The sequence below is a fragment of the Sinohyriopsis cumingii genome, chromosome 14 (genome assembly GCF_028554795.1).
Source record: "Sinohyriopsis cumingii isolate HCF-2022 chromosome 14, ASM2855479v2, whole genome shotgun sequence".
In the NCBI taxonomy this organism is placed as follows: domain Eukaryota; kingdom Metazoa; phylum Mollusca; class Bivalvia; order Unionida; family Unionidae; genus Sinohyriopsis; species Sinohyriopsis cumingii.
The window spans coordinates 125,829,217-125,844,587 of record NC_142974.1 but is presented as its reverse complement, the minus strand read 5'-3'; the positions used below and the strand labels follow the sequence as shown (position 1 = coordinate 125,844,587).

Below are 15,371 nucleotides of genomic sequence, written 5' to 3'. Positions count from 1 at the left end.
TAGAGGAGTAGCTGTGGTGTGCTTCAATACAATTATAGATAGTTTTGTATTGTCATGTTTGTTCTGTTCTTCAACAAGAAAGTCTGAGAACAAGTGATTTGCTAAGTAGTTGATATTTATATTCGAGATCAGCTCTTCAATGAAATGAAACCATTAGGTAAGATCATTTGTTCTCTCTTATACACACATGTATAGGCCTACTAGACAGATTTACATATCCTTAAGCATATCCCTAATGACAAATAACAAGAAATCACTATGAAATATTTTTAATAACCTTTAATAAGCCCATGCATGGAAAGCAAGCCAAGCAAAGTGAATGAATAACTTGATAAAATATGTTTTTGTGAAGGTGACTGATTTGCGCTTGAAAAATCTAGAATATTAGTAATACGTAAAGCACGAATAATTTCAAGCTCCAAAGATATATTAACCTCAAAACTTTGATGATTAATCTCATTGTTGCCAATGAAACAGTACCTGAGTTTTTCATCGACGAAGAAATGAATCATTCAAGTCCATCCTTGCATGAAATAGAGTCATATTTCCAACTGAATCTCACAAGAGTAAAATGGCGCCACGCATGCCATGTGGGTGCATCTATTTTTAAAAACAGGGATTTTCTTAATATGATCACACACGTTTTAATTATGTTTACACAATATTGATAATTATAGGTTTAATAATTAGTATGTACTGATAATATTGTTTTCTACTTGTTGGTTATGATTTACTTGGCTATGTTATGTCATTATCACAGAATAAGTGACATAACAAATCAACCATGATCTTATAACCACTGATTTATCCAACATCGCACTGTGTAATATATTTATATCATTTATGCAAATAGCTGTATATTTAATCATAGAATGTTTATGTCGTGTTTCTTATATATTTTATATACTCCTTAATGTATGTGCGAAACGAATTACAATTACGGCCTGTCTAATGAACAGATACTGTCCGCTGATGTCCGCTATTATTACGTTTCTGCCTCTTGTCAGGTTCACTTGTGACTTCTAACTGACATTACGAAGAATATAACACGAACACGGCAGTGAAAAGTTTTAGTTAAATATTTTCAAAAATAATGTCACCCAGTATGCTGATTAAATACATACTGGTATTCACATAATGATGTTTAATGTTTCGAAGAACAAATTGCTGTGTTTAAAACAAAGCAACTTGTGCATCGTTAGTTGATTGTTTCATGAAATGATGACAAATAATAACTTACGGTAATCCGGCATTTATAACTAGTGCTAAGTTGCGGTATAAAAGATTAGGTTATTTTGAAGCTATTCCAGTAAAGCGATAATATAATTTTTTGAAGATGACGTTGCCTTACAGTTTATGTGGGTTTTTATGGAACGCAAGAGTATGACGTTGTGAACATCATATGGGAGGCACAGGTAAGAATGTTCTATTTTTATATAGAAGCAAAGGGTTACATATTGGTTCTGGACACATATTAATTATAAAATTTGGTCGCTTGTGAGGGGTAAATTTTACATTTGTACACTAATATGTTGGCCGCTTGTTGCGTTAGAGGGATGGCCTTTTTTGAGGGGTACTTTTGAACACAAACTCGTCAGTGCCAAGGGATTCTGGCCGCAAAGAGTGGGTGATCGCTGGTCAGGGTGTCTGTTCATGAGGGGGACCACTGTACTTGAATTTTGCATTACAATATTTTCAGCATGGCTTGTGATATTTTAATTCTTCAAATTCTGAACTAACCGTCATTCAGATTTCTGTCTGACAGGATTTTCGTGAACATTCAAAATCATTAACCCAAATGAACCACGTTACACACGAATCACTAAATAATTGATCTTTCTTACACGAAGCAAGGATTACCAGTAATATACTTTTCAACCTGCAATAAAGTATCAATCCGAATATATAGCACTAACAAGTAATACATATTTAGAAAGATAATTTTATTGGCTTTTATTTCATATATACTTTACAGCAAGAGGGGTTCTAATGTATCCCTACACTATGCAGTGCTCAAAAGATCCGATAGCCTGATGCCCGGGCCCCTCTAATTTCAGACAGGGCCAGTTCTGTATTATAAAAGAGGAGCCCATTGGGTTTGCTAAAAGAAAAACCAAATTTGCCAGAGAAAACATTGATTGCACTGATAAAATGAAGAAATATATTTTCAAGATTTTCACATACCTGCCAGAACACAGCACAGTCTGATTAACATCTGATCACCACTGTCCTACTTGATGTGAGGTCTGATATTAATCAAACTGTAACACGGTATGTTATGCTAAATACATGATTTTGTACTCTAGAACCCCTTGACATGGTTGTACTTCAAGAAAACAATTTTCAATAATCTTCGAAAATAGAAAACAAAAACACCACTATCAATGTGTGCCTCTTACATGTAACATATATAAACAAATAAACAGCCATGACTGGAGCTGAAGTAAAGTTATATGGAGAACTCGCCCCATGGAAAACTCACCGTGGGGGAAGTCGCCTCATGGAACACTCGCCCCAACGTATCTGGATAACTCGCCTTAGAGTGGTTGGAGAAGTCGCCCAAAATGGTTGGAAAATTCACCCCAAAACTTGTCACCCAGAAAACATATTTAATATTTAGCTTTGAAATAAATAAGTTATTTAAAAGATAGAAATGTGTACCTTAGAACAATGCTGTTAGCAACAAAGATGTTGCCGCGTTGTGGTAACCACATTATTTGAGCGAATTTCGAATTGTTCAATTACCGAATTGAGATTATAATTCATCGTGATTAACGTTCGCACTGAAAGTCAAATATACCACCCCACACATGTCGTTTTCCATTGCAAGTGTTTACTTAAGCCCTGTATATGTCGGACTAGTATTACCGATCACTGCATAATCGCTGTTTTCTGTCGTTGATGCTGTTCAGTACTGTCACCATTGTCAGGCGTTATAGCAGACTTGTTTCTCTAAAAGTTACCAAACACTAGATCACATAGTCATCTATGTGGTGTCCAAGATGGTAAGTAATTCATGCAGCCCCGATTGTTACATCATATAACAGATTAATTTATAGTTTCCTAATTTCCATCAAAAGTTTTGTCTTCATCCATCAAAGAGCAGACCGTTCATTGTAACTGTTTATTTAACTATTTTCAATGGAATTTAATCTTGGCCTCTTATTTAAGTAATATCTAAATTATATCAGCGAGTACCCTTTATAATAGAAGAAAAAAAACCTGATTTAGAATAATTAAAATACGTCTTGATTATCTGATGGCTTCACTCGGTCTGTTCACGTGCATCAGCACCCCGCCCAATGAGTTATGTCAAATACTTATTCAGGTGTAAAACTTGGAGAAAGTTCTATTTAATTTTTGTTCAGAATTGCGCCCGTTAAATTATATTACATTTAATTTTTTTATGTAACTGCATCGGATGAATATGCATTTTTCTTCCACTCTTACATTCACAACTGTTTTCCACTCGTATATTAAACTCTTCTTTCCCATTCCGCAATCATCTTTTTTGTGTAATGTCGATAATATAAAAATTAATCACTTATAATTGAAAGTCTGTGTGTTCATAAAAACTCATTAGATTTCTTATAACAACACATACCGAAACACCATGAGAGTTTTTTTAAAACAAATGTTACTGTTAACTTTCTTGATTTATATATCTTTTATACTAACATTATTCATTAATGGGACCGCTCCAGTGGCCTAGTGGTTAGAGCGTCCGCCCCGGAAGCGGGAGGTTGTGGGTTCGAATTCCTACAGAGTCATATAAAAGACTTATAAAAATGGTACTAACAGCTGACTTGCTAGGGGCTCAGCATTAAGAGGTTAATGTTAGGACTTGTCAGCCTGGTGTCAGGATAATGTGACTGGGTGCAGCATGATGCCCATTGCTAGACATCACTTTAAACAGCCACACTGCAGACATCGTAGCGATATGACTGAAATTTTTTTAAAGCTACGTTAAAAATCTAAATCACACATTATTCATTAATGTGGCAATTACTCTCAAACTCGGACCAGGCTGATTCGGTACAAATTATTGACTGATTCGGCCCAGAATTCTTGCTGATTCGTCTCAACTTCCATGCTGATCGGACCATGTGAAATATTATTGAGGTTTTTTTTCAGGATTTAAATGTGACATTTAAAGCTATTTTTAAATTTGTTGTTAATGCAACGACGTAATCCTGTTTATTTTGCACTGACAATTTTGTAGTGAAATATTTTTTAAACTTCTCGTTCAACTTTAAATAGTTTGTTTTATTCAGAAATAATAAAATTATGAACACTGACAAAAAAGAAGTAATAAAATAAATGATGGGCGTAGTGCAAGTGAGCTTTCAGAAACCAACCGAATTCTGCGTATTAGCCATGACGTTGAACTCAGTAGTGACAGCTTTTCCTGAGTAGGCATCAGTTATGCTTTTTATCGAGTTCAAGTAACATTCATCAAAGATTAGCAAATCTCAATGCAAAATCAGATTAAATTGTTCAGTTAGAGAGATGATACTATAACTCTTTTGCTTACTGACGGTCAGCATCAATTCAGTCCATTTCAGATTATAGAGATCCATGCCATAAAATCATCTCAGGATGACTTTGGTTATTAGGTTGAAACCTTTCATATTAAAAACTGCAAAAGTCACATCATGCTTACACCCGCTCTATTTTTCCAAATAAAATGTACCTAATGATTTGAAGATCAGAGCAAAAAGGGACAGAGAACATTTCTTTTTCGTTAAATACAGAAGCAGAGTTGATCAAATGGAAAAGTTGCAAAATTGAAAGTTTTATAGATTTAATAAGTTAGTAAGCTGAAGAAAAACAACAATAAATAAGGCGTAACAACCATGTGGCGGCATCTCAGAATTAGTATCTATGATCCTTAGGGGTGCGCGATAACACCGAATATCGGTATAGTGTGGTATTAAACCGACGACACAATAATCGCGATATAACTTTCTTATATCGATTTAGTGCGATATTGACGTATATTTTGATAACAAGTAGCAAACGAACTCTGGTATTATTATAAATTAATATTAGCCATATTTCACTACTTATAATAGTTACTGATTGACAATGACCTATTTAATTCCATACCTTTACCTCCGGTAATCAGCTTCAGTAACATTTAAATTTCGTTTCCTGAGCAGTTGCAGCATGGGTAATTGGAAGTTACACGTCTGTGAATCTTAATCCGTTTGAAGCTTTAACTTCTCTTTGTCAACAAATAGGCACCTTGCTGACATTGATGACTAAATAACATTGACCTTAAGCTACATTTCAAGCATGGCTGAAATGGTTCAAAATTAAAAAACGCGGTCTGCCATATTGATTCATTTTGCATTAGGTGGCGCTCTAGAGTTTCGTATTTTGCATAGGTTAGGATTCTAAAGAAAAAGAATTTCCCCGGCTTTCCTCACTGATTATACTGGCTATTTAAAAAAGACCTTGTATATCTTAGGTATAATTCAAAGAACCTTTAATTCCCTTTATTTTGGTGTATGATTGATGGGTTTACTATGGGTTATAGAGTATACAGCTTGGCCTTACTTCAAATGTGCACCTTTCAAAAAAGAGCCGATAACTTTTTTTACATTTTATATATTTGGTAATTCATTCATTGTACTTTCAGAAGCTGGTCTTGTCTAGTCTGGCAAAATTCATTTTCCCTATTTAAATAGCTGCTTTGTAAAGTGTACTTTAGACTAATTCAGTCTGATTTTGGGAGCAGTCATTTTAGTTAGCAGTGTGCTCAAATCATGTAAAATTTCCAAAAGTACAATATCCAAAGAAATATCATCCACATTACATTACTGTAGCATATAGGTATGCCAACATTCTCTCCACTGTGCATGTTTTAAATGCGAACTACTTCACCTTACATACATCACTCTCTCTAAAGTACATATTAATTGGTGAGCGCCGCCTTAAGAAAGAGTAAAAGGGAAAGGAAAATTGATGAGGCAATTGATGCCGACTATGTGACGCGCATGTTAAGTTTTCTGGCGGAACCACTAATCTAGCGTACCACATTAACAAGCACCATCCCGGGAAATGTGGTAATTACAAGATGACAGACAAAAGATCACCGATTCCTGCTAATGTGAGTTTGTCATGCGAAGATACTTCCGATCTTAAGCTAAAACGACGCAGCCAATCCAGAGAACATTGTCAGGGCTCATTTGTGTGAAATACCCTCGCATTCTTCTCGTGCTTTACATATAACTGACAAGGTGTGCAAATTTATAATAAAGAACATGCGTCCATACCGAATAATGGATTCGCCAAAGTTTAAAGACCCTTTATATACACTTGACCCCCGATATAGTGTTCCATGTAGAAAGCAGTTTGCAGCAGTGATCATTCCTCAAAAATATGCTCAAGTCAAGGCACTAGTAACAGAAGGCCTACAAAATGCTGAGAAAGTTGCATTGACAACAGATAGTTGGACGTCGAGGTCAACTGAATCATATCTGACAGTCACTTCAACTCACATTGATAAAAACTGGAAGCTGATAATCTATGTTCTTCAAACTCGGCCCATGTATGAAGGGCACACAGGTGAGAATATAGCTGCTGTAATTCATGAGGCCCTCAAAGAATGGGAAATACAGTCTATCCCCATACCACCTATTGTATCAGATAATGCAAACATGGACAAGGCAGGGTCTCTTTTAGGATGCAACTTTCACATCAAGTGTTATGCACATGCAATTAATTTAGCTGCACAACAGTGTCTCAGGATGAGACGCACTGAAATTCTCCTCAGCTGGATTCATCGAATAGTTGGGTTCTTCCACCAAAGTACAACTGCAGCAGCTAAACTGAGAAGCCAGGCTGAATTGCTGGATCTACTGTATCATAGGCTTATAGCTGATGTACCCACTAAAAGGAACATTACTTATGACATGATTTTAAGGTTTCTTAAAGTGCATTGTGCAGTAATTTCCGTCTTGAGATCCCAAGATCTAGCTAAAATAAAAGAGAAAGATTTGAACACATTGTCAGATGATGACATTTGCCTGGCAGATGAGGTAATGGTTTGTCTGAAACCTATTAAAGTAGTGACAACAACTCTTTGTACTGAGTCAATTCCAACCATTTCTGTTATCATGTCTCTTCATTGCAAACTTATTGACAGCATTTTCCAACACATCAATGATGACTCTCTAGTAATAGCTCAGACGAAAAGGACTGTGGCTGATGATCTTCAGGAAAGATAAACTCATCAAGAAGAAACTATCACCATTGCTGCTGCCTTGGATCCACACTTTAAAGCCTTACCTTTCCTTAGCGATAATGAAGGAATGAAATCTTTACCAAACTGTTTGCAGAATGCATTAGAAATCATTGTTAGAGTTAAGGCTGAACATGACAATGATCACTCACCTATGGGTGATAGTGAGCAGTCAGAACTGCCACCTTTACCACAGCTAACCGAACAGTTATGTGTGTCTGCCAATTCTGCTGCTAATGATGCTCAACCAGTTTGCAAGAAGCTCAAGTCAGCCTTTGGTCAGAGTGATATGATAGATAAAGGTACATGTTGTTCTGGCATGCAAGAACTTCTTGGTCATGTCTACATAACTGTGGTTGAGACTTCAAAAACAAAAATGGAAGAACCAGAAGAAGAGCTTAAGAACTATAGAGTGTTTCCGTCGATTCCCTTGGAGTCAAATCCTCTTCAATGGTGGAAAATTCAAGAGCAGAGATTTCCTAGATTAGCCAAGCTTGCTAAATCATTTATTATGCATCCCAGCAAAAAGCGTCCCTTCTGAGAGGGAGCTCTCCACTGCTGGAGATATATTAACTGCACAACATTCAGTCCTAAAACCAAATCATGTTGATGCGCTCATCTTCTTTATAAAAAAATACGAAGTACCATCATGTGATTTTCAAGGCCGTTCAGTTTGAACTACATGGGGTAAAGTGACAACAAAGAGACCAATCTGCAATTTCACATAAAAAAGTAGACCACAAACTGTGAACTGTTCAAACAAAAGACTTAAATTGTAACTCTTTATTTCTGTGTTACATTGCAACTACTGTACTGCATTTTATTCATTTTCTCTACTGTATTTTAATTATGTAATTAAATAATTTGAAGTAATTTTTTGCAGTTTGCATTCATTTTATTTCAATAAATTAAAATTAATCTGTAATACTTTATTAAATCAATGTTGCAATAATATTGCAATATATCACTTAATATTGCAATATGACTTTTAATTCAATACCCACCCATATTGATCCTTGGGGCGACTTATCTGACCACCATGGGGCGACTTCTCTGACAACCATGGGACAATTTCACCTGACACCTGGGATGAGTTTTCCCATAATTTGAAGTCAAGCTATCCGTTGGGCAATTTAAACTGCTGTGATTAAAAGGAAAGAGATCAGGTACAAACCACCAATTTATATATTATTTAACTGGCTGACAATAGCTAGTGAGATGTGTTTGAATACTGCCGTTGGCGAGCCCATTGTGCTAATTTACACAGGTTCGCTCAGGGGATTGAACAAACCAATAGGTAAATCAAAGAGATGCTAGATGCATGGCATGTAGGAGAACATACGCATCACTGCTTTGAATGAAAATATTTAAGCCATATGTATCATAGGTTTTTGACAAGTTTGTGAATATTAGCCAATTTAGGAAGCAATTAGCTATCAATAGTATCAACAAATCCCAACAAACATAAATTCAGAACTGATCAACAGAATTTTACTTTGTGAAACGCGCCAGCAAAATAAAAATAATAATCATAATAACAATAATACTATAGTGGGGGAGGCAATTAATTATTCGCACATACTGCAAACAAAGTGCTGATGTATGTCAACTTCGTTCTGACCAAGACTGGCTCAGAGAATCCAGCAGAGATGTTTGAACACTAGGACAATCCAGTTTCAAATAAGTGATGAACACAAATGCAAATAACACTTGTATTATCTTCAAAACCCTACTCAATTTATAATTGCAATGTTGTTTGACAATAATAAAGGGGACATTTAGGGCATATGGAAATTATGGAATATCAGTCAGAGCTGGGACAGTGTCTAAAAACAAGTTTTCTTTGAGCACTGATATGCTTCTTCAAATCTCTACTATCCCTATACACTACAAGCTTCAAATCAATAATATCCCTAAACAATTTTTTATTGCCAAACCACCAAGATCCTGAAACACCATGCATCTTCCAATCAATACTATCCCATAACATTATACAGCTTCAAATCAATACTATCCCTTAACAAATCTGTATTGCCAAACCACCAAGATCCCCAAACACCATGCATCTTCAAATCACTACTATCCCTAAACAATAAATAACAAATATCCTATTTAAGTGGGACAAGTCAAGTTTGCGTCATGCTGTTCTTCATATGATTACTCTGCCTAAACACAATCTTCATATTTGTATGGTTTCACATCTGAATATGCTTTGCCATGTGCATTTTAAACCTATTTCTCTGAACAAATGCTTTATCACAAACCGCACATTTGTATGGTTTATCTCCAGTATGTGCCATCATGTGTGTCCTCAAAGAACTCCTCTGTCCAAACATTTTAGCACAAACTTCACATTGAAATGGTTTATCTCCTGTATGTATTCTCATGTGCTCCATCAAATCACTACTTCGCCTAAACATTTTTTCACAAACTTCACATTTAAATGGTTTATTTCCAGAATGTATCAGCATGTGTGACTTCAAATGACTACTGGACGTAAATATTTTATCACAAGATTCACATTTGAATAGTTTATTTCTGGTATGCATGGCCATGTGCATATTCAAATTGCCCTGATACATATACATTTTATTACAAACGTCGCATTTGAATGGTTTATCTCCAGTATGTATCATCATGTGTATCTTCAACTGGCTACCAGACTTCAACATTTTATCACAAACATCACATTTGAATGGTTCGTCTCCATTATGCATCTTGCTGTGCCTCCTCAAAGAACTGCTCTGCCTGAACACTGTATCACACACTTCACATTGGAAAGGTTTCTCTCCAGTATGTATCATCATGTGACTCCTCAAATTATTACTATTGCTAAAGACTGCTTCACAAACTCCACATTTGAATGATTTATCTCCATTATGAAGCACCATGTGCCTCTTCAAATCACTACTTTGCCTAAACGTTTTTCTACAAGCTTCACATTTGAACGGTTTCTCTTCAGTGTGGGTTCTCACGTGAATCTTCAAATGTGACATGTACCTAAACGTTTTATGACAATGTTCACATTTAAATGGTTTATCTCCCGTATGGATTCTCACGTGAATATTCAAATGTGATGTATACCTAAAAGTTTTATCACAATATTCACATTTGAATGGTTTATCTCCAGTATCATCTCCAGTGTGTTCTATCACGTGTCTTTTCAAACGACCGCTATCCCTAAACATTTCATTACAAAAATCACATTTAAGCAATTTCTCTTCTGTGTGCACCTTCAGGTGCCTTTTCAAATGAGTACTGGACCTAAACATTTTCTCACAAATTTTACATTTGAATGGTTTATCTCCAGTATGTATTCTCACGTGAATCTCCAATTGAGACAGCCGTCTAAACATTTTATGGCAGTCTTCACATTTGTACAGTTTATCTTCATAATTCCTGCATATCATGAACTCACTATTTTGCCCAAACATTGTATTAATTGCTTACACGAAACTACGTGGAGGAAATAAGTAACGTACCAACGGTAAGATTACTATCTTTGCAATGGATGTCGGGAAATTGCGGGTTAATGATGAGGACAAATGTGACAGGTCACTAGATTAACCGGAATAAATGTATTTACCTGATTAAATACCGGAATAAATTTTAAAGTATGAAGAAAAGAAGAAGAAAAAAATAAGAAAAAAGAGAGAAAAAACACAGTTTGAATTCTTAACCTCACTTGAATATTTTACTGTGCTGCATACTTCAAGCCTGCCGTGGACAAGGACTGCAATATAAATAGTTCATTCTCTAAATAAGTGGTACAGCAGTCCATGTAAAGACCGGAAAATGCCGGAAATCGGAGAGCCTGACGTATGTAAAGTGAAGCTGTTTGCATTTGAACTATGCACAGCGAAGAGAATGTTGGAATACCTCTATGCTACTTTGATGTAATGTGACTGATATTTCTTTGAAAAGTGTACTTGCCAAGCTGCTTACTCTATATCCCATATTACACCGAAATAAAGGAATTAAAGGTTCTTGGAACTATACCTAAGGTATAAAAGGTCTTCTTTTTACAACCAGCGAAGAAACACGGAAAAATCCTTTTCTTTAAAGTTCTTACCCTATGCAAAATACGAATCTGTATGCAACAACTGTTCTTAGTTTCATATCATTGTGTATGATGTTCTGAACAAAATAGTACATTATAATTCAATTTATCCGTGAAAATAAGTTAATTATGCTTATTTTGCTCTTGTTTGCATAGAATGCTTTGAGGCAGTATTGTATGAATAGTGACCTTAATTATGGGGATATCAGAAGTCTTTGAATATAGAAATGAAGTCAACATAAAATTGAAACTGGTACTTCAAGGAAAAAGAAATATATAGTGAAAATGTTTCTTTTCATTTATTTGCAACGAAATAAAAACAATAAACGATGGCCACGCAAATTCGCTTTCTTGCATATTAAACAATAATCAAATGTTTTAAACTTTGACCTTTGACCTTGATAAACCAAATCTGTTCCATCCTTTTCCAACCGTAAAATGTAATGGTGACATCTCCGGAATAATTCTGGCAAAGGTTCACGTTCCTGTCTTTCAGCATAACACTGGTTACTACATTGACAAAATGCATTGTACATTTTGAAAATACCTCACTTTTCACCAGAAGGGGGTGGATGGGCTGGGCTTGTGTGAGACTTTGACACTAATAAATATTGTTCCGTGGGCTGAAATACATGAGAAATATTCAAAGAACTGTTTTGATGCTTGCGACTTAAATTTTTAAACCACACACTCAATATTAAATCTTACAATAATAATACCTATGCGCTCCTTAAGGGGGCGGTCACCTATATACTGTACATTTGAGAGTGTGACGTTTGTAAGGTGAAGTTTGTTTACAAATGAAACATGCACAGTGGAGATAATGATCTAAGCACACTGTAAACTAAATTGACTAGTTCCTTGTGCTACAAAGATTCAGCCCGAATTAATCTAATGTACACTATCGTTAGCACCAATTAAAATAGGGAAAATGAATTTTGCCCAACCAGACAATACCAACTTCTGAATGTTCAATGGATAAATTACAAAATATCTAAAATGTAAAATTTAATTGGCTCTCTTTGTTATAATTTACCTCTGAAAGCAAGGAAGGAAAAATGACCAAGTGGAGATAGCAGTTTTTTGAAAGGTGCACATCTGGAGTCAGACCAAGCTGTATAATCTTTAACCCATATTACACCCATCAATCACAAACCAAAATAAAGGAATTAAAGGTTCTTTGAACAATACCTAAGGTTTCAATCCCTATGCAAAATACGAAACAGCAGAGCATCACCAAAATTTGCCGGAAAACTACTTAAACGCGCCGGAAAACGCTCAAAAAGCGCCGAAAACGGGGTAAAAACGTTCTAAAATAAACAGTATTGCTATTTTATGACCTTATTTTATTCATGATTTTGTAAATATTTCTTGTTTCTAGGACTATTGATTTTAACTTGATTTGCGTAACGTTGTAATACATTTTGGAGAAATACGGCCGAAAACGCTACCTATTTATAAAAAAGAGTTTATGAGTTTTAATTAGAGTTATTGTTTTAAAAATATAGAGCAAGCATCAGAGAGGCTGGACAGACCTTTTGCTGAAACGTCATTTTTGAAAACTAAAGCTTCCTACGAAAATGAAAATAACGCTAAACCAAAGCATCTAACTTTACCGAGTTTGTCTAATTGGGTTAGCTTTTTTTTGTCCCTTTATTTTTTTCGTTAGTGTTTTTCTAAATTTGTATGCTCGTTTCGTTTTCCCACCGGACGTCTCATTGAGGCCCCACCCTCTCGGCTGCTATAATTAGATCATTATTATGCAATATGGCAAATTTATTTGCCATCACTGAAAATAATTCAGCATGCACCTTTTTAGTGTCAGCATTCCTAATGAAGTTCATCAAGTTATTTTATTTTTACCACATGATACTATTAAAATTGGAAGACGACACTTAACATACAAATACTCGTTCACTGTCGTTGACGTTGCAAGTAGATATAAGGAAGCGCAACCATTATCAAATAAAACAGCAACTTAAGTTTTTTTCTGCTTTTGAACGAATTTATCAACGAAGACCCTAACAATGGCCACAACTATTACATGCTGATCATCGTAAAGAATATATTGGTGCAGTATCTTCGTTAATGAAAAATCATAACGTCAAAATCAGACGAGGACATACTGTAATTCATCCTGAACAGACAACTGTTGAACGATTTAATCGAACACTTGCTGAGCGGTTATTTGGATATCAGTATGCAAAAGAAATAATTCAGAAAGACACGAGATCTCGCGAACGGGTTGCAAGATTACCAAGTGTGACAGCTGAGTTAAATAATGAAATTACTCGATAAAACTGCCCTGAAACACGTTAATGCGATTACAACCTAACATATACCAATACAACAATAAGACTTTTCAAAACAACCAGTATTTCATAAAGTGACTGTAAGATATGTATATGAACCCGCTGAACTTGTAGGAGGTAAAAAAGAGCGACTGATCCTATTTTGGAGTATGACGACACATACAATTTCTAGCGTGGTAAGATCCACGGGTAGACATGCAATCTATAGATTAGATTCAACTGGTCCTCAACGTGGATTCGTACGCGAGTAATTACAAGTAATTCCTGAAGACACACAATTACCACGCGTTCACTTTTGTAAATTAGCACCTCGACGTCGATTACATTCAAGACAGATCAGCTTAACTTTTTCTCGTATATAACCAAACTTACTATTAATTCTGTCTCCGGTAAATTGTCTTAGGTTATTAAGAATATTGTTCCACAACATTACTGTGTTACAGCTCGCACAATGATTATTTTGCTGTTTTTTCAATGTCATGATAAATTCAGCATCGAGATCAAATTCGTGTTTATTTTTTGGGTCAAACTGTTATAAATAACTAATTTCTTTCTACCATATCATTGTCAATAACATCGCCAACAACAATGTTGTTGTTGTCGCCAGTGGTTTCTGTAAAGACTATGACAATTCTCAGCAGATGAGATATTCTTCTGACTCGAGACACTGCGAGATAAATTATGTTTGGCCATTCGATACGATCATCGACGATCCAAACATTTGTATCAGAGATGGTTAATCCTTGTGATGAATGAATTGTCATTGATTATCCTAGCGTTCATGGACTTTTGTTCCTGACTCGGTCAGGAGTTAACGCGCTCTCAACAACACTGACAGGAACTAAGACAATATCATTTTATACAAGGTTTTGTTTCTCTGATGATCCTGGTATATCAACGTCGATATTTTGCCGTCGCTTATCAACCGGTCGATAACACAATGATATGTTTAGATTTGAATTTTTTTCTTTATGTCACTGAAATAACCGCCGTTGAAGTGTATAACGAATTATCCTTCTACTTGCAACTATCAAATCATTTGGTCTCCACACTTGCAGAAAATCGTGCATAGAAGTTTCTGAAATTATCTTACGCGATATTTCACATTGAATTTTATTTGTTGTAGTCTGATTAATTAATTAAACTTTCTTAATTCTGGATCAAGCGCTCTGTGATCATTATTTATTTCTTCATAATAATCTACAAAATTCTTCAGCCATTCATGTGGAGACAACCCAAGAAAGGGCGGTGGTTGACCATGATCGCCACACATTACTACAGCAGTATTCTTCAATAACAGCCAATCAAGAAATATTTTTAACATTTCTAATGAAACGGTGCATATTTCATCACAAACGATAATCTTTAGAATATATTTCTTGCCCATTCGCTCAGAACTCCATTTATCTCCCTTCCATCGAAAGAATTTATGATAATTGCATGATTTAATATTTCTTTCTCTCAGTTCTCTTGCGAGTCTGTATGAAGGTGTTAATATAACTATTTCTGAACAACTGTTCTAAATAATTCAATCACACGAGTTGTTTTACCACAACCTGCAGGACCATTGAGGTAAACTGTTTTATGTGTAGCTTTGATATTTGAATGTTTTGGCAATATATACCCTTAATTTCAGCGTCGGCGGAATCAGAATAATTAAGTATATTTTCTTGTTTTATTCTCCATTCACCCCATGATGTATAAGTGCAGATATGTAGTTGTTCTAGTAATCCTGTATTATTGCTGCCAT

The 15,371-nt window shown here is 35.4% G+C and overlaps 2 protein-coding genes across 2 annotated transcripts; one reads left to right on the top strand and one right to left on the bottom strand.

The window, feature by feature from the left end:
• The first annotated feature begins 6,287 nt into the window (after positions 1-6,287).
• LOC149784787 (E3 SUMO-protein ligase ZBED1-like) lies at positions 6,288-7,235 on the top strand. The gene has a single exon (XM_089933054.1). It carries the CDS (start codon positions 6,288-6,290, stop codon positions 7,233-7,235), a length of 948 nt encoding a protein of 315 aa, XP_089789180.1.
• Positions 7,236-8,017: 782 nt separating this feature from the next.
• Positions 8,018-10,879, bottom strand: LOC149784786 (uncharacterized). The gene has a single exon (XM_089932801.1). The coding sequence runs from the start codon at positions 10,681-10,683 to the stop codon at positions 9,445-9,447; it is 1,239 nt and encodes a 412-aa protein (XP_089788927.1). The 5' UTR covers positions 10,684-10,879; the 3' UTR covers positions 8,018-9,444.
• Between the last annotated feature and the right edge of the window lie 4,492 nt (positions 10,880-15,371).